Source organism: Mustela putorius, unplaced genomic scaffold (assembly GCF_011764305.1).
Source record: "Mustela putorius furo isolate JIRA1106 unplaced genomic scaffold, ASM1176430v1.1 tig00000874_pilon_pilon_pilon, whole genome shotgun sequence".
Taxonomy (NCBI): Eukaryota; Metazoa; Chordata; class Mammalia; order Carnivora; family Mustelidae; genus Mustela; species Mustela putorius.
In genome coordinates, this window is record NW_025421505.1 from 4387089 (window position 1) to 4410785 (window position 23697).

The 23697-nt window shown below is 41.2% G+C and overlaps 1 protein-coding gene across 1 annotated transcript in view; it reads left to right on the forward strand.

The window, feature by feature from the left end:
• The first annotated feature begins 2065 nt into the window (after positions 1-2065).
• HAO1 (hydroxyacid oxidase 1) overlaps positions 2066-23697 on the forward strand; it is a 49484-nt gene continuing 27852 nt past the window's right edge. Inside the window, exons 1-2 of the mRNA XM_004751540.2 lie at positions 2066-2262; positions 8134-8285. Coding sequence (XP_004751597.1) covers positions 2126-2262; positions 8134-8285 — 289 coding nt within the window. The 5' untranslated portion in view covers positions 2066-2125. The remainder of the gene's footprint in view (positions 2263-8133; positions 8286-23697) is intronic.

Sequence of the window (23697 nt, forward strand, 5' to 3'; positions counted from 1 at the left end):
ACAAAACCAAAAAATCCCTGTCCTTTGGCCACTTAGAAAGGAGTGTATGTCTCTCAAAGAATGTAAGGTATTGAGGGCGCCTGGGTGGCTCAGTGGGTTAAGCCGCTGCCTTCGGCTCAGGTCATGATCTCAGGGTCCTGGGATCGAGTCCCACATTGGGCTCTCTGCTCAGCGGGGAGCCTGCTTCCTCCTCTCTCTCTCTGCCTGCCTCTCTGCCTACCTGTGATCTCTCTCTGTCAAATAAATAAATAAAATCTTAAAAAAAAAAAAAAAAGAATGTAAGGTATTGAAACGAGATCATTATCACAAATTAACAAAAGCTTTCTAAGCTCCAGCCACTTCTTTTAGTTCTTTCCACCAAGAGACTAATTAAGTAAAGTGGGGACTACAGTTTATTCATGAAGATGGTACTCCAAATCAGCTGCCATTGCGTAGAATAAGAGTAGATTTCTGTTTGTTTTCATTCAAGCCTTTAAAAACAAAATCTTCCTTTATTCTCCATCTTGCCAAAGCAGTGGTTCTCAGACAATCTTGTGCATCAGAGTCTCATGAAAGGCTTATTACGGTACAGTAGCTGTGGGATTTCTGATTTGGCAGGACTGGGATGGGGCCCGAGAATCTGCATTTCTAACAAGTTCCCAGGTGAGGCTGCTGCTGCTGGTCCTGCTGGTCCAGGACCACACTTTGAGAAGTGCTGGGCCTTATTGTCTTCCTTAGTTTCACCAGAACCTGGCTTGCTTAAGGTTCATTACAGAATATTAAGTTGCCTCTGCACCAAAATCATATTAATTGCAAGGTGCTGACCGTTTTAACAGTTATAAAAGTTGGAAATGAAAACATCATGCCTTAATCTGCAGATTTTGAATAGTTCTCAGCAGAATTAAGATGCCTTAGATCAGCCTTCTCAGTGACTCTGGTAACCGTAAAACGGAGTTACTTCTTTTAGGACACCCTTATATTAGCAGATATTCACATTCCAATAGCAATTTTAATGTTCTTCTACCTATTATCACACTGATGCAAAAATATAAGCATTTGTGAACTTTTGGAATAAACCTGTGTTTAATTCAATGCTGATCCTGACTGCTTAAAGCTTTTTGATTGAATTAAGGAGTAGGAAAGTGAGATTGGAAGGCAAGGCAGCCAACCAGCAGGTTGGGTCACCAACCAGCTAACACTGGGGGTACCTGAGCAACCAGGGGAGTGGGGGATCTGGGGGGATTTATGCACCAACTCCCTTGAGTCCTTGGTTGAGGACTTGGTGGAGGGCTGTCCCCTAGGACATCGACTCCTTAGCACTGTCTGCCAAGTGCATGAAAAAGCAGGGTCCAAGTTGTAGAGAATATTCTTGCACAGAAGTAGGCAGTTAGAATTCAACTGCCAAATGACTGGTGAGCAGTTTCACGTGGAGGACCCTAGACAGAAATTCAGGTCTGACTGATGTCAAAGCCGAAAGTCTTAATAATACAAGTCTCCCTCAAAGTGTTCCATGATGGAGTGAAATTTTAGATGGAGACCACAAGGTCTTTAGAATTGCACCTCCTTATATCCTCCCCAGAGTGAGACAAGACTCTTTAAGCATAAGCTGTAAATTTGGGCTTCATGTTCCTTGTTAAAGACAAATGTTTATAATCAGCTGAATTTTATATTGTATAAAGACCCCATTTTCATTGGATGCCCCATTCATTCCATAAGCTCCTTGTCACATGATATGTTGATGTCCAAATGTGGAAGAAAAATGAGTGGGCAGCCCATTCAGGGTTCCAAGCAAATGCACATACCGTATGGGAGAAGCAGCCTTAGCCAGAACAGATTCAGGAGCAGATTCATGCAAGTACCTCTCTAAGTCCTTAATTTTTGATGTGACAGACAACTAGTCCCCTCCTCTTGCCTCCCCAACCCCACCTTCTCATGGCTTAGGTGTAGCTGTTCTTTGGCAGACAGATGCAAGGGAAATTGCAAAATCTAAGCTATGTATTTACTCACTTAATGTAAGCAACAGAGAAGTAAATCTGAACTTTGGAAAAATTCTGTTAATAATTGACAAGTAGTGGAACTATCAGGATGTAGAAGGCTATGCAGGGGAGAAAAAACCCCAAACCTGGGGTTGCAATACCCTGTGAAAATGTTTACGCGATTAGTTTGTATCAGTGATTATGAACAACATGCGAAATCAGTCCTTCAGAAGTCTATCTATGACTATTATAGGTCTGGGGCAAATGACCAGGAAACTTTGGTTGATAATGTTGCTGCATTTTCCAGGTAAGAAAATTTTATTTTTTAAATCATGTTTTAAAATTACATGAGGACATTCTACCGAAATAAGATCTCCAAGTGGTAATGTTAACGATGTGAAATTATTTGTCTAGATAGATGCTTAGTAGAGAGGCAAAAACTCTGGGGGCCATGAGAAGTCTTGGCCTAGTAGGTTGTTTAAAAATATCCCAAGCCGGGGCGCCTGGGTGTCTCAGTGGGTTAAAGCCTCTGCCTTCGGCTCAGGTCATGATCCCAGAGTCCTGGGATCGAGCCCCGCATGGGGCTCTCTGCTCAGTGCAGAGCCTGCTTCTCTCTCTCTCTCTGCCTGCCTCTCTCCCTACTTGTGATCTCTGTCTGTCAAATAAATAAATAAATAAATAAATAAAATCTTTATAAAAAAAAAATCCCAAGCCTAGGAATTTCAAACAATTGACTGACAAAACCAAGCCTCATTTGCCTCACGTGGAATTACATGGATACCTCATCTAACTGTGTATAAAAATAGTGATGCGTTCTGGTGACTATTCTTTCTCTCTGAGTATAACAGGGAGGCTTATCTCTCGCTCATGGTGTAGGAAGCAGTTAGGATTAAGGGCAAGATAGCCATCTTATCTGGTTGAACCAGATCGGATTGTTGCCTCGAATGTTCCTATCCTGCCGCCTTCCCGTTATCATTCATTTTGAATACTGTTGTCTAAACTTTCACTTTAGGTTTCAATTTGTCTCTATAGCATTCATCTTTCAACGGGGCTATTTCATCCCTCATCCAAAGTGCTTAATCTCCCTCTATCCCCAAATTAGTTCTCCTTGCCTTTCATATTTCAAAGCACAACCCGGTGGGGGTCATGGTTTATGTTTCTGTGTGTAATAAAAACAAGAAACAAAATAACGTTAGAGGAGTTTTTTTTTTTTTTTTTCTCTTGGCAGTTACAAAATGGTTTATTTGCTGAAGCCCGGGAGGAGAGCCCTTGATACGCTAGGCGATTTCAGGCTTCTCCATCTTACAGGATGGCCTTTAGTAAAACCAGCGAGTATTGTGGGTATTCATTGATGGTGATAAGTTAAAGAAAAAAGGAAGAAAAGACCCAGAGGAAAGTCTTTGCCTTCCTTCTTGGCTTTGTCAGTCTAGAGCAAAATCTCCCAGAAATCACTTTTCTGGGGCACCTGGATGGCTCCATGGGTTAAACCTCTGCCTTTGGCTCAGGTCAGAAGATGTCCCTTCCTAGGCTCATAGCGGTTCTCTTCACCAGGTAATACGGTTTACCTCCTACTAGTCTCCTAAAAACAACACTTTAACTCCAAACTGGTCATTTTAATCAAGGAAATTTTGGGCCCTTGACAGGCTGGTGTCTCTTTTAACTTCTCAGGTCATAACACTCAGGGGACTACCTATTTCCTGACCCACCCTTCAACCCCCTTCACCTCATGCTACTTAATTAATTAACTCACAGTTACTAGGAATCTCTGTGGGCTAGACTCTGAACCGCGTGCTGAAGATCGAGCCATGACCCAGACCGACAAATTCTCTGTTCATGGGAGCTTGCCCGCCCATGGAGCACATGGATCTTTGACCTCTGTATTGCTGGTGGGTTGAATTGAAGCAAAATATACCCAAAACAACTGCCCCCCCCCCAGAGGCCTTAAAGAGGGAACAAAGGGCTGCAGCAAATACAGACGCCACCGCAACCCTGGAAATTCTAGAAACTTGGTGAGACAGAGAAGACAGCATTGACTTCCAGGTTGTGAAGGGGAGGCGTGCCTCATGCTTCTGTGGGTCACATGGAACTCCAGTGACCACTCCCAGCCTAGGGATGGCCTAAGTAACTTCAGGACTGAACACAGATCCTGAGGACGAGTTTGCCACACCATCCTTTCCATGAGCATTGACCTTTCCCTTTGGTTCAGCTTGAAAGGGGGAAAAAAAAAATGGGGATTAATCAACCTTCTCTGGAGGTTGGCGGATGCTTTTTTATTATCAACTGCTTGAGGAGTTTTTATATCACAACAAAAGTTAGGGGCCATTTCCTATCTAACCCTTCAATTCCTCTTTTGTTGTGCAATCTGTTGGGGGACCCTTCATTCCAAACCTTCTAGCACAGAACTAGGAGGTGGAGCTAAGCATAGATTTCCTGCGGGGGAGGGGAGGTAGTGGGGAGGTGGTGGTGGGGGGTGTCCTGGTGTCTTTGAGTTAATGGGATTAAGCAAATCAAGCTGAACTCTCTCATTTTGATTCAAACCAAGACTGCAGAACAACCAAATCCCAGATAACTCCTTGTGACACAGTGGCAAGGCACTTAAAAGCCATTTATAAAATGCATCCACCTCCCCCTCTGGCAAGCACAACAGAAAGTCATTCACAGTGACAGCTGTTACCTCTCTGTGCTCCAGTCCGACCAGACCGCCATAGTTTGGAGTTCTGGGGACCGAGCTCACTTATGTGATCTTGCACTTGCTTGTAAACATTTCCGGGGTAAGACTTGGGACTCTACTGTTATTGTGGCCAAAAAGTAATCAAATAAAATAAATAAAATAAAATAAAATACAACAGGACAAGTAAAGTCAAATAGATGGAACCAGACTGAAGAGCATAATTTCCTGTTGTAAACATGACACGAACAGCTTATGTCGGCTTGCTTCATTTTGCTTGGCCTGACCTGATTGGGGTTAACACACACACACACACACACACACACACACACACACACAACTACATGCCTTTTCAGGAGGATCATAGGCCTTTGGAACCCATTTACACACCAAGGCATTCAAAACCTGGTTTGGCTATTTATCTATTTATTTTAAAAGATTTTATTTATTTATTTGACAGAGAGATCACAAGTAGGCAGAGAGGCAGGCAGAGAGAGAGAGAGGGGGAAGCAGGCTCCTTGCTGAGCAGAGAGCCGCATGTGGGGATCGATGTGGGGCTCAATCCCAGCACCCTGAGATCACGACCTGAGGTGAAGGCAGAGGCTTTAACCCCCTGAACCACCCAGACGCCCCTGGCTTGGCTATTTAAATAGGTTTGCTATGATTCCCGCCTCCTTATTCCTTTACTGCAATACCTCAGAAGTCTAGCATGAGCCAGTTAAATGTTTTAAAGATCTCATGATATTAAGGATGAAGAGTAAAAAATGAGATTACTAAAATTGTGCTGTTTTATATATTTTACATATATTTCATTGGATGTAAATGCTTAGGGTAAAAAATTGGAAATTGGAATGCAACAAGATCATCTTACAGGACTTATGAAACATTAATTCGCTGTGCTCAGTTGATGGGATTCAGTAACCGCACACAGCTTTAAAGCTTGGTGTTAAGTGTCTTCCTTCAAATAGAGTATCTCATCATGAGGAGTGTGGGCATCACCAGATTTTTTTGTAAATTAAATGTGAGGCTTTCATTGCATGTGCGGTGTGGGTCAAAAGCCCTATGAAAGGATCCTCCCCTCTCTCTCACGTCCATTGTTCGGGGCATCTTATTTTCCATCCTTTGAAAGAGGTTTATTATTCAATTGGTTCAGTTGTTCTTCAAACCTTCATATCCTTTTTCCAAAGCGGAGGTCCTATAAGAGCACAGTCCAAGGTTATAGTCGGCTGTGATTTTATGTAAAATTGGTGAAAATTCACTTATCTTGGGGGAGGGGCCAGGTGGGACTTGAAAAGCTATTAGAACTACCTGACAAGGTTAGTTGTAATTGCTTTTCGGAAAGTATCAAAATGTGGAGAACATTTTAGAGAGCACACACTTTCCTCTCCATTGATCTTACCTAATTTTGCGTGAGACTTGCATTTTGTGCACTGGTTGGGGAGTGCCTGTAATGTCACCCTCAGAACAGAAAGTAGTGCGTTTTGGAGGGGGAGGTGCGGGGGAGGAAGAACACACAGTTATAAAAGGGACTGCGCCACCACATGGACAAGTGTAAAACTACTGCCTGAAGATAGGACTGAGCCTTTGCCTTCTATGTAGGAACTGAACGTTAAACAATGTCCTCTCTCTCTCTCTCTCTCTCTCTCTCTCTCTCACACACACACACACACACACACACACACAGCTGATGCCCTGCAGCTCTGTGTGTGCTCTTGATAAAAGCTTTCATTGTTTCCTCAGCTCTAAGTAAATATTAATGCCTTCCAAGGCCAGCATGCGAACGGTTGCTATTTAAAATCTTTTTCTCTCATTCTAATAATACACTTAGAGATGATTGGTAATAAAAACTCTCTTCAAGGCTTCTGCCTTTCCCCGCTCAAAATGGAGATCAAAGAAGCATGCTGTGAGGGTCAGTCCAAACGAAAAGACTTCCAGCAGCAAAGCATGTGGTATGACAGAAAATAATGACAATTATGATGTTCAAAGGAATTGCAGAGAAATCGCACAGTAAAACTTCTTTATTGTGCTTTTCAAGGGCTGGATGTTTTTACTTTATTATGTGAGGAAGGGTTAGATTACAGACCTAAAGCAACATGAAGGCAGAATTTCTTCTGTGACAGGAAGTAGGCTTCAGTCAAGACTTTGGAGGTTCGATTTATTTTGGTTACTCTGGTTCTAAATCACACTTCACTGTATTAACTGAAAATCTTGGTCTCTCTGGAAGCAGAGCTCAATCTAGGTAAGGAAAGGTGAGTGCTGTTTAGGCATGTATGTGGGTCTTATACACATGTTCATGGTCTTAGACCTCATTAGAAATAGAGCTGCATTTTCTTTCATTCTAATCGAGACTAATGAGAGAAATAATCCTGAACAAATAAGACATATAAATTTTGCTAAGAGGGAAGAGAACTTGTTCTTTTGTAAATTTGACTCTTAAAATTTTGGTTCTTGGTTTATTGATCATTTTCATTACAACACGAAAGAATTGCAGGAAGAGTTATTTAAGATCATGTTCAGGAGTCAAAAATTCTTCAAGCCAAAACTCCAGTTTCTGCCAAGTAACTTTCTTGAGGAAAATGCTCCATTAAACTAAAGAAAATTATCTTCTCTCATCACCATACTTCAAAGAATACTGACTTGAAGAAATTTTATAGTAAAATTATAAACCAATTATAATTTTAAAAGGAATTACCTAAGATTACTGTCTGATATATATGTATGTATATATGTATATATATGCATATATATGAGAAAAACTGGACACATATATATATATGAATGAAAAACTAAACACAGTGTATCTTCTTATAGTCTGCCTTCCATGTTTTTGTATACCATCTTCAAAATGACTTGGAGGAAGTGAAATGAAAGTTATATTCACACAAAGGCATTTATGTGAATGTTTATAGTGGCTTTTTAATAGCGGCTTCAAACTGGAAACCTTCCAATGTCTCTTAGCTGGAGAATGGGCAAACAGACGGGGGCACCGCTGTATGGCGGAATACTATTCATCCACCAAGAGGAAACAATTATGGCCGCATTTGGCAACATGAACGAATCTGAAAATCACTATACTTTAGTGAAAGAAGTCAGACTCCAAACGCTACATTATTTGTGATACTTTTTGTATATTCTTATAAAGTAAAACCATATGGACAGAAAAGGTATCAAGGGTGGTTAAGGGATTGGTTTCACTGCAAAAGGAAATGGGGCCATTTATTCAAGATGGTGATCTGTTCTGGACTGTCTTGGCAATCGGCATGCTTGTGTCAAAGCTCGCATGGGCAAGTCCTCCCAGATGCTAATCACACCTCACTAAGAACAGTCACTCGTGACATTCATTATTCTCTTATCTTCACAAACATTAAAAATGTCCCTGTTCCTTTAACTTTGTAATTTGCCAGATGGGAAAAATAAAAGGATATTTTCTCTTTTTAACTAAAATGAAATGTCAACGCTTTGGTGATGATTTTAAAATTCTAAAACCTTTTCTTCCCCTCCAAATTCTAGATGGAAGCTATATCCACGGATGCTCCGGAATGTTGCAGAAGTAGACCTGTCGACTTCAGTTTTGGGGCAGAGGGTCAGCATGCCAATATGCGCTGGGGCTACGGCCATGCAGCGCATGGCTCATGAGGACGGGGAGCTCGCAACTGTGAGAGGTAGGAAGGGAGTCCTCCCCAAAGGCACAGAAGAAGACTAACATTTAGTGACTTCTTTCTCTGTATGCATCAAGGAAACACGTCGTTGGATATTTTTACGCTCACAGAAATTAAGATCATGGACGCTGCCATCCAAATACCTGTTCTTGCCTATTCTGCTCCTCTGTGACGCTGGGCAAGGTATTCTTGGTGCCTCAGTTTGATCAGCTATAAAGTGGGCATAAAGATAGTACTCACCTCCCTCAGTTACTATTAGGATTAAATGAGTTCGCACATATAAAGTACTTAAAATAGTGCCTTGCAGGCAGAATGGCGGTTCAACAGCTTTTAGTTATATTATGTGTATTAATATCTGCATATCAGAAAATGGAGGTTTGAGAAATTGACTCCCCCATGGTCATACAGCTAGGTAGTGGCAAAGATGGGATTCAATTTTATGGCTACCTTATTTCAAAACCCTTCCTACTTCCCCAAACCATGCGATTCTCACCAGGAAACAGCAAATGTAGTGACCTGATTGGTTGAGTTTTCTGTCACGGTCTGGGACCACGGTTCTCTATTACGAATGGGCTATATTCCCAATAGAGTATTCTAACTGCCTTAGGAGACAGAGAGATGAGAAATTCAAATATGATGTAAATAAATTTCTTATTAGGGCTAATTTATTAGCTTCCTAGTCCCCTAGCAAATATGAATATTTGAAAAGGTAGGCACAGTTGATAAATCTCCCCACTCTGCTTTAGAAACTCATAGGAAAGTTAGTGATGAATTCTATCTGACTTCTTTTGATGCTAAGCAGGGCAGGAAATTCAGGCCCAAAGAGCAGAAATTAAATACTATTGTAAAGCCTTTTAGTTCCATATATCACAGATCTTAAGGGTTTACTTCTCTTCTTGAAATGTCTGCCACAGAATTCTGCCTGGGATATCAGCATGACACAGGTTATCCTGGACAGACTTAGGTTAGAGTCTAGAACTTTTTTAATTCTAGGACTACACACAGAGAAGTGGTCTTGGATCCTCAGCCATTTGTCTATGGTAATCCTGAAATATGGGAAGGGAGAAGGAGGGGGTAAAAGAAGGAAACATATCTTTCCATGTACAGTTGGGGTAAAAGAGGTCTTCCCAAGCATTCTATAGATAACAGTCAACAAATCAACACAAACCCCAGAAATTTCCATGCTGTCAAAGTTCTACAAAAATTGAAAAGACAATGGCAAGCAAAACAAATTGAAAAACTATGAGGCGGCAAAGCATTAATGACCTTTTCGTGTGAGGAGCCCTTATACTTGAATAATGAAATACCATGAACCCCAAATAGATGAAAAGATGTAAGTAAGAAAAGATGAATAGAAAATTCATCAATGGGGCACCTGGGTGGCTCCGTGGGTTAAAGCCTCTGCCTTCGACTCAGGTCATGATCTCAGGGTCCTGGGATCAAGCCCAGCATCGGGCTCTCTGCTCAGCAGGGAGCTTGCTTCCCCTCTCTCACTGCCTGCCTACTTGTGATCTCTCTCTCTCTAATAAATAAATAAAACCTTAAAAAAAAGAAAGAAAATTCATAAATGGACTCATGAAAATGGCCAATAAAAAAATGAAAATTAGGGGCACCTGGGTGGCTCAGTGGCTTAAAACCCCTGCCTTCAGCTCAGGTCTTGATCTCAGGGTCCTCGGATCGAGCCCCACATCAGGCTCTCTGCTCAGTGGGGAGCCTGCTTCCTCTTCTCTCTGTCTGCCTTTCTGCCTACTTGTGATCTCTGTCAAATAAATAAATTTCAAAAAAGATTTTTAAAACAGAAAATTATTCATTTCCCTAGCTACCAAATAAACATAAGTTATAAGTATATATTTTATTTTCTGAATATCAAGTTATTATTTTCAGATTAGACTGTGAGGAGGGTGGAAGGAAAATGTGCATTTTCAAATATCCCTAGGAAGAGCATAGAGTGGAATTGTATCTCTAGAAAATCACTGACACTTGTTTATCAAAGCTTTGAAAGTGTGAATTCCATGTGATGCTCTAACTGCTCTTCTAGGAATTCCAAGAAAAAAATTATGACTTTGAAGAGTGACATCTCTGCAGGGATTCTCATTCCTTTGTTGTTTTTAATAGGAGAAAAATTAGAAAAAAATAAACCCACCCAAATGTCCCGTAATCGGAGGTTGGTTGTCAAAAACAGGGTATGTTAGAAATGGGGTACATTTTTGTAATGATATCAGAGAAGGAGTGTATTGATATGGAAAGATGTTGCAGTACCATTTTTAAAAAGAGGTTACAAACCATGGTAAGGCCCTAAAATACATTTATTTATTAAGGCAAAGAATGCAGACTACATTTTATATGTGTTTATTGATGAGTGATGGGATTACTCTTGACTTTCTATTCTTCTTCTTCTGGGTCCATATTTAGAAATTTCCCTTTGAACTATTTTGTAAGATAGGAACAATAAAAACTAAGCAAAAGATGGATAAGGGACCATGAGGAGAATGGCAGTGAGGGAGAGGAAATAAAAGAAGAAAATAAACAGAGCTCACTTGGTTCGACAACAACCACGAATCCTGGAGATTCCAAATATATGTATATATCTCTTTATGTGATACCTGACAAGTGTCCCTATGTTCATTCTGTGGGCAAAGAGCTAGAGCTCCAGAGAAGGCAGTTTTCTTGATGAGTAAATGACAGGACTTACTCTCCACCTCCCTTGTGATGGTTCCAAGGTCAGAGCTCCCTATTTTTGGTGGGGATGGGATGAAAGAAAAATGAGAAGAAAACTCATTTAGAAACATTAATTTGCTGGGCGCCTGGGTGGCTCAGTGGGTTAAAGCCTCTGCCTTCAGCTCAGGTCACGATCCCAGGACCCTGGGATCCTGGGATAGAGCCCTGCATCAGGCTCTCTGCTCAGCAGGAAGCCTGCTTGCCTTCCTCTCTCTCTGCCTGCCTCTCTGCCTACTTGTGATCTCTGTCAAATAAAAAAGAAAAGAAAGAAAGAAACACTAATTTGATGGCCTAGATAGGACTATTTTGTGCAACATTGTTTCCTCGTAGTACTAAGCAGGGGGCATTCTTAAGTAAGTACTTATTGGAGTCTTTCTTTAGATTAATTTATCAAACACTTACAAAGCAAATACTATGTTCCAGGTGCTATTCTAAGCACCGTATTACAAATATTAAAACACTGAATCCTCGGGGCAGCCCAAGGAAGCAGTACTATAGTAAGCCCATTTGACACACGGGAAACTCGAGGCACCCAGCAGATGAATAACTTGCCCGGGATCCCACAACTCATACGTGACAGAAGCAGAATTCAGACCTGGGCAATCTGGCTCCAGAATCTTTGCTCCTAACCATCTTGTGCTGCTTTCCATTTCCAGAAAATCCCATACATGTCATGAGGGGAAGCCCATTTATCTGTCAATTACAGTCCCCTAAAAGTAATTGATTTGTTGCTGTAGGTGCATGCAAAGCAGCCCTGGTACTCCCCCTAGCCCCCACAGGAGAGCTGGATACAGGATCAGTATTGGGACAGGGTTGAACAGTAAGAAAGCAGAGGGTGTGATGACCCTGAGGACACAGAGGAACTGGTGATGGAAGGTCGCACACAATGTCCTTAAGGATCTGAGACTGGATCAGGTTCCTGTGAGGGCGTTATATCCAAACTCGTGGTAGAAACCTCCTTTAAGGATTTCAACATTCCTTAAGTTTTTTTCTATGGTCCAATTACCATGGGTGGATGGATGGTCTATTTAATGTTTAGATTAACCCTGAAAGCTGATGGTGATCAGTCCATGATCCGCCTTGGTTGGTATATTTTGGTTGTGGGATGGATATGTTCTTTGGAAGGAAAGAAGGCATGTGTGCCAGGAACAGATGCTGTTGGTGCTCAGGATATATCCCTCTGTTACTTATGATTTCTATCAGAACCTGCAGATTTTTGCCCGACACTTTCTCTTGCAATAGGAGCAGACAAATAGGAAGCTTAGGCATTACGTGGCCATTAACATACCTTTTGTTGACTGCCTTCCCCTCCCTTTCTCACTTTTCACCTTTGATTATTTCTAAATAAAATACTTGTACTCCTATCTTTGTGTCATTGTTGGCTTCTGGAAGAATGGAAACCAATGTGAGGGCCGCTCAAATCCCCAGGAAATGGTCAGGCTTGAATAATTAGAATGGGCATCCAGAAAGTTCTGGAAGTTGCCACAGTACCACAATCTTACCCTCTCAGTTGGCTCTCCAGACTTCACAGAACCTGGCTTCAAGGGTCTTTTGGACTTTTTCTTTCCCCACCACTTTGAGGCCTGTTCCCAGTGTGAACTGGGCTCGAGAAGAGAGCTTTTTTCTTACACGGCTTTGTGGTTGAAGAGTGACTAATGGAACTACTCTTTCTTCATTCTCAAAATGGCTGTAAATGTAAGGTTGCCAAATAAAATATGGAGCCAATTACATGTGAATTTCAGGTAAACAACAAATCCTTTGTAGCTGGGTCATCCTATGTGTTTATTTACTATATCTGGCAAACTTAGTTGAATAAGAACTCTTACTTCTAGGTGGTCCTTTGAGAATCACATGAGAATAATGCTGGGAAAAGCTTCCCAAAATGGGGTGCACTTTTTATTTGGCCCCAGGGTCCCCCAAATTTCTCCCACATATTAAAAAAACCGACTTTCAGAAAAGTAAACTCTATTTGCACTTTAACGGTTGTGAAAGTCGCCCTTTTCACTTTGCTAAAGGTATTTTTGTTTTAAGCTTTAATGCAGGGACCTCAAAAATGGCTTTGAGGGTCAGACTGGTAACATAAATATCCAGAGAGAGATGAAGTTAAGAAAACAACAGTGCAGGCTCAGTGGTGGAGATGGTGGCGGGGCGGGGGGGGGGGGTGATTGCAGGTTCCCCGGAAGGGGGCAGCTGCATTTCAGTGCTAGCTAACTACCACCCGCCGAGGGAATGAGGACGTGGGGATCGCCAGATATCCCAACATTTCAAGAGAAGCCAGAAGCCTTGATTTTTATGTGTAATCTCCTGGTATTTAAATGTTGGCAAATAAATCAAAAATTCTCTAAAACACTGTTTGAGGCAATAACGTGTGGGCCAAAGCAAATACTTTTGTGGGCTACAAGTGTCCCCTGGGCTGTCAGGCTGGGACACCTGATTTATGTGGAAATTCACCACTAACTAGTTTCGCTTCTGTGGCAGGTCATTTTCACTCTCTAGGAGGATTACGTTTCCTCACTGATAAAGTCAGCTGCTTAAGCACGATCAGTGTTTGCTTACCATGTCCCAAGGAGGTCAGGGCTCTCGGGAAAGTTAGGTGCGTCACTGAGCACAGAGGTGCTCCTGTGGTGTGCTGGGGTTCGACAGGACAGATAGGATGGTTCTTTTTTTTTTTTTTAAAGATTTTTATTTTATTTATTTGACAGAGAGAGATCATAGGTAGGCAGAGAGGCTGGCAGAGAGAGAGAGAGAGAGAGGGAAGCAGGCTCCCTGCCGAGCAGAGAGCCCGATGCAGGACTCGATCCCAGGACCCTGAGATCATGACCTGAGCTGAAGGCAGCGGCTTAACCCACTGAGCCACCCAGGCGCCCCAGGATGGTTCTTTAAAGAAAGGATTCTGCTAATGAAGGCAAGCACGAAGATCAAATCTCCACTATAAGAAAACGTCAGAAACCAAAACAGGGAAATTCCCAAAAGAAAGATGATCTTAATTGTTTTTTGGCGGGGCGGGCGGCGGGATGGTGGTGGTGGTCAGGGTATAAATAAATGATTCTGTCCCCATTTAAGATTCCGTTAAATGAGAAAGCATTCAAGGTAGACAACTGCCCTTCTCAGAGCCCTCCCTCTCCTCTATCCCCTGCCTTCCATGCCAGCCCCAGAGAGCGTAGATGGTGGAATGAGCATTTGTACGCCTTTGATTTTCATTTCTCATAGCTGCATGCTGGGGATAGAGGAAAACCAGCAGCCATATTTATTGCTGGATCTTGCTGAAAATACAAATAGATGTTTGAGAGATGCCACGCAAATTAACTGTTGTGAACAATGATGATAGCCCATTTAGTTGGCTATCAATGTGTGCCAGGCAATTTGCATTCATTAATTCATCTATGTCTTACTGATCGTAAAATGTGAGTCCAAAGCCCTAAGGATCTTTTTCCAATTCCTGTGCTTGTGGAAACTGAGGCTTGCAGAGGATAAATACTTTCTTCTGGGTTATTAATCACTTGTGCAGTGCTGCTTATAAGATCCTGGTCAGGGACTGATATTTCCAAGTATCATTAACTGCAGCAAGAACCCTAAGGCAATTCTATGTTATAGTCTTGGAATATTAACTGCAAACATTCTGTGTTTTTACAGTTTTATCCCTTTAGTTTTGAGAGGATGGAAAAGCCACAGAATATGAAACTCATTAGGAAATACGAGCCTTGAGCAAAATTCAGAAGCATTAAATAAAAAGGCTTGAATTTTAAACAAAAATTAGAACTCCTAAAAGTTAGGGTGCCTCGGTGACTCAGTCACTTAAGCCTCTGACTCTTGATTTTAGATCAGTTCATGATCTTGGGGTCATGGGATTGAGCCCCCATCAAGCCCTATGTTGGGCTCTGTGCTCAGCTGGGAGTCTGCTTGAGATTCTCTCTCCCTCCCCTACTCCCCTTCCCCCGCTTGTGCTCTCTTTTTCTCTCTAAAATAAATAAATCTTAAAAAAAAAAAAACAAAAACAATTCCTAAAATTCTTTTAAGATGAAAAGAAACTGGGGGTCTGGGTGTCTCAGTCGGTTAGGCATCTGCCTTCCACTCAGGTCATGATCCCAGGGTCCTGGGGTGGAGTCCTTCCTCAGGCTCCCTGCTCAGTGGGGAATCTGCTTCTCCCTCTGTCTCTCTTCCCAGCTTGTTCTCTCTCTATATAGCAAAAATGAATAAATAAAATCTTAAAAAAAACGATGGAAACTAACAGAGAAGCACTGAGTGGAGAGCAGTTTGCCATGCACTGTGTTATGAATAAGACATTTATTGCACTAGATGATTTAGTTAACGTTTTAATAATTGACAACTCTTATAATATTTACAAAGCCATACAAATGTCTCTACTTATAATGGTGCATCCATTTGAAACCTTATTGGATTTTTTTTTTTGTTAAGTTTTATTCTTCTTATGAGCTTCCAGGATGACCACAGAATCATGTCTCCACATACTCCGCGTAGTAAAGGAAATATCAATGATATGCATAAACCCTTGTGCCATGTAAAGCAGATAGTCTCCTGAGGCGAGATTTCCATCTCACAAGAGAAATAAAGCATCTCTGACTTCTCAAAGAGTAAATAAAATGCTTAATAGACCACGGAGGCTTTTAGGACATGATCATGGAACTCTCTCCAGTGTTAGGCACTGTGGCTGTAATGAAATTAAATTTCAGCCTTCATGGAATGATAGGAAAAATCAAGAGGAAGGAGAGGAGAAGGAGAGGAGATTGTTAATTCATCCCTTTGCTTCTGGCTGTTATGTGCGCAAGTGCCACATGAGGGAGTGCCGGGACCTCAAATAGAGAAAAACTAAAACCCGCCTAACGCGTTCCAGGAATGCTCAGCATATTAGCAAATTCTTAGTAAACTGTCAAAAAAAAAAAAAAAAAAAAAGATTTTAAAAGAAATTCCTGCCCCTGGATGCAATTAGAGGCTACCACACAGGATTTGATGGGCCATAAAACCATTAAATCTAAACACGTTCTTTTTGAGCCTAAAAGGCCAGAACATTCCAAAGTGAAGTTTTGGGACTCAGCTGTGACTTGACCACCTATTAAGCTGCAGGTGGAACAGATTGCAGAGTAACACAAAGAGCCATACAGACCCCAAAGCACTGAATTAGGGTGTAGGTGAGAGCTTTAGCTGTTGAATTTTCTGGATTTTCCGAGATTAAGTGATCGACCTTAACATTGAGTGAAAGACCATTCAGCAAGAAAAATTGTCATTTCCTTTGCTCCAGACCCAAATGATGTATTTTTGAAGGCTTTATTGATTTATATATTTATGTGTTGTACTAGGTGACCGAGTAGGTATACATTTCAGCATACCGATGAGGAAAATATCCCCATTATTCTCAATTTTACCTAAACCCAGGAAAAGCAGGAGATTTACTTTAAATGAAACTTTTACTTTTTCTGAAATGAGTGCCTTTTATGCACCAGATGCTGGACTTTACATTCCTATCATTAATCCTCACAAAAGATCTGTGAGGTAATTATCATTTATCATTCTCCTCATTTGACAATGGAAGACAAGGGCGCCCTTGACCAAAGTCTAGGGCTGGTCCATGATCAAGATGGGGTGTGAACCAAGATACATTTCACTCCAGAGTCTGATTCAGTTATTTGTCTTCATCCATTATTTTAGCCATTTTTACTGAGAAAAAATAAAACAAAATTAAGGAGGAAAAAGAAGAAAGAACAGTTCACTGAAACTTTGTCCAAATTACATCATTAAATATTTGGCAGGGAATACCTCTTGGTTTCATTGTAGTAAAAAAAAGAATCGATTCTCACCTTTGTTTTTGACCTATTTCAGCTCAACTTTATGTTTTGGACGTATTTTTCCAGCAATTAAAATTCAGTAGACACACCCTCTGCATACACAATTCACACACAGTACATATGCATACACACACACATACACATACACATATACATATATACACATACACATATATTAAAGGATTATGGACCTTCTTTGTATATATGCATAGATAAATATAAAGATGGGCCATTTATATCCAGAAAAATTTTGAAAAAAAAATGGTAGATTCAGTGTTGAAATCACTTTGTGCTAAGACCAACTTCATCAATCAAAAACAACTAGTAAAAAAGTAGGCTCTTACTACATTGAAGACCAGCACTGAATGGTACAACAATTTCTAGTATCTCACACCAGAATTTAAGCTCCTGGGGCAATTTTCTGGAGAGCATGAGATTTCTCCTTCTCCAGTGATTAGTGTGCCTGATGACATTAAAGCATGACAATGAGAAGTCAGAGACTCCCTGGGGTGTCCTGACACCCAGACTGTTACACTTTGCGAGGTTGATTGAGGTCAAGGGCGAGCTTGATCTTCCTCGAACCCGTCATAATAGGCATCTGACTCTGGTGTGGTCTCCATGCGATCCTGCCAGTTATGCCAGGACCTGACAACTTAATAAGATGACAGAATAATAACCTGGGGATCATTACAGTAAAACTGATGTTTAATTCTAACCCAGAGTTCTGTCCCAGAAACAAAGCAGATGCTAGAAAGGGAGGACACAGATGTCACGAGGACTGTTTCTTGCAGATCTTTCCATACAATCAAAAACAGCTCTCCAAGGGAGTGGCTGTGTGATCCCTCAAGGTTAAACTGCTCCTGATTCAGACAATGGGCCATCCTGAAAGCACTGGAAAGATGAACTCCGGTTTCCTTGCCTTTCTTGGCAGTGTTGAGATTGCTTCGGTTCTCTAAATCATAAATTAAGATTTGTTTGACCACATCTAAGTATTTCACACAAAATTATAGTGGAAATTTCACATTATTTTTCCAAGTAATCGCAAGAGTAATTTTAGACACGCAGACAATAACATTCACTGCCTCTTTCGTAAGCCTGTGAATGGCAGTTCCTGTGCGAAGAAAGGATGACACAGCCGGTGGATGTTAGAGTGCCTGTTCATGCAAACACCCTAGTGGGTCAGATGCTGAGTTTTGAACCACACAACTACTTGGTACTTTGTCATTGCATATTTTCCCCATTGCACAATGACTTCCTGTGCAGAGGACAGAATGCATTTTCTCCACAAAATTTTCAGCACAGCTGTCTTGGTGACTAAGTTTTGCAGGAGCTTTGTAAACAAATGCACCTAAAAATAACTTTAGACGCTTTCATCATGTTACCCCTTTTTCCTTTAAACACACAATTTCGGAAATTTAACTCACCTTTCCTATAAAAGAGAACTATTTTCAAAGAAATAATTTGGGCTCCAGTACCACATTGCTTAATCGTTCTGCTCTAATCTGGGAATATGATTTGATCTACACGAATTAATGCTTCAAATAATAGACATTTTACTTCCACTGATAAGCCACGAATTTTTATTTTCCTCTGTTGTGGTGGTTGTGGTAGCTGTGGATGAGTATCATTCTAGGTGTATGATCCTTCTCCCTCTTGTCAAGCCTGGCATGATAAACTTCAGTTTTATTTGGTGATACATCTCCTTTATATGTGTGAGAATGTTGGGCTGGACGTTAAAACATTTGGAAGCAGTAAATCATGCTGCCTCAGCCTTGAGAAACTTCTGTCTCATCTTCTGCCATTTTACTTTTATTTTGTTGTTTATTTTTTCTTCTAACTTAAACTCTAGGAAGCTGGGCAAATTCTAGATAAGCAAGGTTATAAAACACATCTGTTAATGGTGAAATGTGCCTAGGGGCTGGCTGTTACGATAATGTGATTTAATTCCTTGACTTTAAAACGAGCAAGGGATGATGCATGAGAAAATGTGGCACATTGACCACACCCTCCTCCGAGGGACACCAGTGCAGAGGACAGACAGATGCCATGGCAGAAGGCGGCTGGCACTGGCAAGCTGGGAGCCAGTCGCTCCCGACCCTGCCATTCCTGGTCAGTTTCCTCTAAGGTCCTGGTTTTAGAGTACAAGAACTTGGGCAAGCAGGCTGAGTGTCCCCTACAGTTTAAGTTCACAGTCGTTTCCTGTCTTCTCTCCTGTACATCCAGACTACCTAGATCAGAAATAAATGTTTCCATTAAGACTTGATGGAAAATGAGACGCTGCCAACATCTAGAGGCGTGATGGCCTTCCTTAGCGATTTCTTAGCGGATTCTGCCCATTACTGCTGTTTCGCAAAGCTATTGACCTGTTCTAGCCCAGCTGAATCATTGTACACTAGAGGTCAGGATTTGTATCCACTGCAGAGGTGGTTGCTTTTATATCTAAGATGACTTGATGTCAACCTCAGTGGTTGATAACAGTTTCCATAGCATACAAAATTGAATTAACTCTACTGAATGGCAGTTTGGGGAGGCAGAACCACACTGGATCTGATGCCAGATTATTGCAGACCCTTGTAGACCCTACCTAGACCATGTGATTTAACGCTAATAAAAAACTTTGTTGTGGGTGCATCCCAAGATAGTTTTGATTCTGTTAAACAGAATGCACCAGTATTTTCCATACTAGCCCATAGTCCATTCTGGGGTGTGTGGGAGGGACAGTATTGTGGGTAATAGTAAACAATAATATTAAACTCATTTATTTCTGTATTATTATACTCGGAGTTTTATTGCAAATAAAGTAGAGAAACAACAACAACAACAAAAAGTAGTGAGAATTTTAAAATTTTTCTCCCAGGTATTATTGTTGATGGCTGACTAAGCAAATGTTGATAGCCCCTCAGATCTGCTCTGCAGACCCTCCTTGGAAATCTGCAGACAGATAAGGGGTAGAAGTAGGAGGTAGGGAAAGGCATGTTTTGGTTGCACCTCTTAGATATTTGCTGTTGTCTTCTCCCTGGCTTTTCAAAGGAATGTATACCCAGGAATGCAGGAATTATCTCCTTTGATATTCTTTTCCTGTATCAGCCCTCTGACAGAGTTCCTTGGCCTGGAGAAGATTCCTCTCCATTTTGAGAGCTTTCTTGCTTAAGGTAGTGAGCATTTGATGCTATCTCTACAAAGAGGAATGGGTGTCTTGATCAAAACCAATGCAGGGAAAAGCTGGGTATAGAGAAGATTATGAGGAATGATAAGAAACCCAGGTCCTTGGCAAAATTCTGAATTTATAAGACTATCTAGGACTTCTTCTTCCAAATGGCGTTAGGCATTTTCCAACTTAACCTCTTTACAATTACGTGGTTTCAGAATTTACACGGAAAATGTTCACAAACCTTGCCTCAGTGGACTGTCCAGCTAGGAAATGGACAAGAGAGCAGCTGTGGTTATAGATATTTTGCAGATAAAATGTGCCTCATAGATGACAAGGCTGGGACAGTAGCTCAAACCTTCTGACTCTCGATCCATTATATCGCGTTATCTTTTCAAGGATGTATATTATCACCTGTTATCATTTCTAGGGCTTTAATGTCCACAACCTTACTTGTGTCTCTTTCAGTGATATGTGTGTACATGTATCTCATCTGCATTTTTTATAGCGATGGCATAATGTATGGCTGGTGTCCCTAAATAAAGAAGAAAAAAAAAGTCTGAATACACCTAGAACACTAAAAGTTTAAGAGTTTTGTTTTAAAGATTATTTATTTATTTATTTATTTAAGAGAGTCCAGAGGGAAAGGAAGCAGCAGACTCCCCACTGAGCTGGGAGCCCACTGCCAGGGCTTGATCCCAGGACCCTGAGATCAACACCTGAGCTGAACGCAGACACAAAACTGACTGGGCAATCGGGGCATCTCTTAGGTGTTTATTTTTGAAAATATAGCTTAGGGATGATAAAAGAGGGAGGGAGTGAAAATAAGAAAATAGAGTTTTGGGATGTCCTAGGGGATCAGTGTTTACTTGATGGTGCTGGATACTTTATCTCTAGAATAAGCTGATTATAATGAAAGCCAAGATTTTTAGAATTTGATTGATGTTAGGGGCAAGAAACTGGGCCTTGTCTTCACTACCTCAGATGGGATCCCCCTTTTGCTAAGAGTTGTGAAAAGACAGCACGCACCAGAGTCTTAATGTTACACCATGCAAGTAGACCACTGTCCCTTTAAAATGAAATCTGACAGTTACTGCTTTTGAGAGTTGGAGGTCAGTTTCATTGTGAAAAAAGAATAGGGAGAGAAAAGGGACTTCAGAAGCATTTGTGCTTTCAAGCACTAGAGTAGGATGACTCTACTTAGAGTTTCTTAACAAAGTCTAACTATGCCAAGTCATTTATAAAGTTAAAATCTTGCAAGTTTTGTCCCCAAAAGAGTAATGTGAGCTAGAAGGGTATTCTGTTTATTTCTCAGGCAAAAATGACATTTGAAATATTTAGCGATCATTACAACAAAGAATTGAACCAATTAGAAGAGATGATCAGATGCTCATTTCTAGTGTTCTAACAGCATCCTGAATGGCCCCCCCCCCCCCAGCTCTGTCAGGCATTAACTTTCAAATTCCTGGCCAGTAGGGGGTGGGCAGGGATTCCTTGAGGAGAGAAGGAAGTGATGCCACATTGAAGGGACTTAAGAAGGATGGTCATTTACTTCAGAGCTATGGCTATTTACCGATTGGAATGGAAGTGTGTCAGTATTTTAATAGACAAATTTGGATCATCTCTTTGAATGGTCCTTATAAAATCCCAGCGTCCCTCATTTCATTCTGACAGAAAGCTGTGTTGAAAATCATGACTGTAATTCCTCAATAATTTGCCTTTCTTACAGCACATAATCACAAGTGAAGGGGATCACAGATCCAAGGAGCCTCAAGCCTTCTAAGTTTTGCTCCCTTTCTCTCCTGGAAATAATACCTTAGCCTCAACTCAGACTATGTCAGCACAGACTCTGATATGCTCCTTCCATCCAGGAGACTCTCTTGGAGTAAATTCGTTAGATCACCAAGCATTTATTAAATGCCTACCACTGGTGGCATTGGTAACTCAGACTTTTGAAGGTCTTTGACTCAAATTTTCAGCCCCATATGATTTAATCATTGAACAATAAACCTTGAGCACCAATAACATGAGCAACCATTAGTACCAGAGCCAGGAGATTCAGGAAGTAGAGGCCATGAGCTGGCCTTGATTTTCTCTGGACATGCCTACCCAGAGGAAGTGGGCAAAATGATTGTGAAGGTTGACACCTCCTGCAAGAATGATAGCTTAAGGATTTTAGTGGTCTTTGTGGAGTGTCTGTAGGTGTTTCTCTTGATTACAAGGAGATCCTTTTTTTCTTTTTTTTTAATTTATTTTGACAGAAAGAGAGAGATCACAAGTAGACAGAGAGGCAGGCAGAGGGGAGGAGGAAGCAGTCTCTCGGCCAAGCAGGGAGCCCTATGCAGGTCTCCATCCCAGGACTCTGAGATCATGATCTGAGCTGAAGGCAGAGGCTTAACCCACTGAGCCACCCAGGTACCCCACAAGATCTTTTTGAGCATTTTTGATCCTTCTTGACAGAACAGCTGTTCATCTACATGGTGTGTCCTAACATTTGGTGGTCCTCTTGGTTGAACCCCTTTGTGTAGCCACACCCTGTACAGGTGATACGTAGCAGGTCCTACCCATTGGTTTGCCTTCCCAGAGTTATTGGTATAATGGCATCCTTGAGGGATGTGGCAAACCTACTACCTTTGGGTGTCATGGCCCTGAAGGACTGAGGAGTGCATTTATCTATGCTTCATACCAGGGAGTCTGGTGGGCATCTGAACATTCCAGAAAGATCACTTGCCTTGGAGGAGTGGTCAGGCATGCTGGGTTTTCATTCCACTCAGTTTTCCATCTCTGTGGGAACTTACGTCACATCCTCTTCAGGACATGTTTTCTTTATGATAAATTGATGGTTAGGGGATCCTGACCCAATCAGTGTTCCTTCCAAACAGTAGTAGATGACCTGGAGTTATTGTCCCTGATTTAAGTCTTAATGAAAATCGGGCAATGGTCTAGATGTTCATATGTGTTATTATTGAATAAAATATTATTTAATAAAAATTTATTATTTAATAAAATAAATAAAATTGTTTAATAAAATTTAATTTGGGTTTTTATTATTTTTTAAAATATTATTTTATTTTATTTTATTTATTTGAGAATGAGAGAGAGCATAAACAGGGAGCAGGGTCAGAGGGAGAGGGAGAAGCAGTCTCTCTGCTGAGCAGGGAGCCCAATGCAGGACTCGGTCCCAGGACCTTGGGACCATATCCAGAACCAAAGGCAAATGCCCAACCAACTGAGCCACCCAGTGTCCCCAAATACAGGTTTTTAGGCATGATTTTGCAACTCATGAATCTCTTGAGAGAATTCTCAAAGGCCCACTCAGAGGGGACAGATTAGTGATCCCTGGACAAGATCATCTCTGGTTTGTGTCTTCTTTATCTGAACTGTCACCTGAACAACAGGGATATTTTCTAATATATCTTAAAAGGCATAGGTGAAGTCACATTTATCAAAAACAAATCCATTTTATTACCATGTGAACTTAGAAATTTACTATAAAGTGAAACCACTACTATTGAAATTTCAAATCGTGGTATGGGGACTGGCTGCATCAGTCCCCCCCAGAAACTGGGTGGAAAGGCAAATTCTCAGGGTGCGTCTCAGACTAAATCAGAAATTCTGGGGGGATGTTTGCACACTGTGTTTTCACAAGTGCTCCTGGCTTAGTCCCCTAAAGCCTGAGAAGCATGGAAGTATCTTAGCTTCTCAATGTAGTGTCTTGAACAGTACATCACTGTATTCTCAACATCAC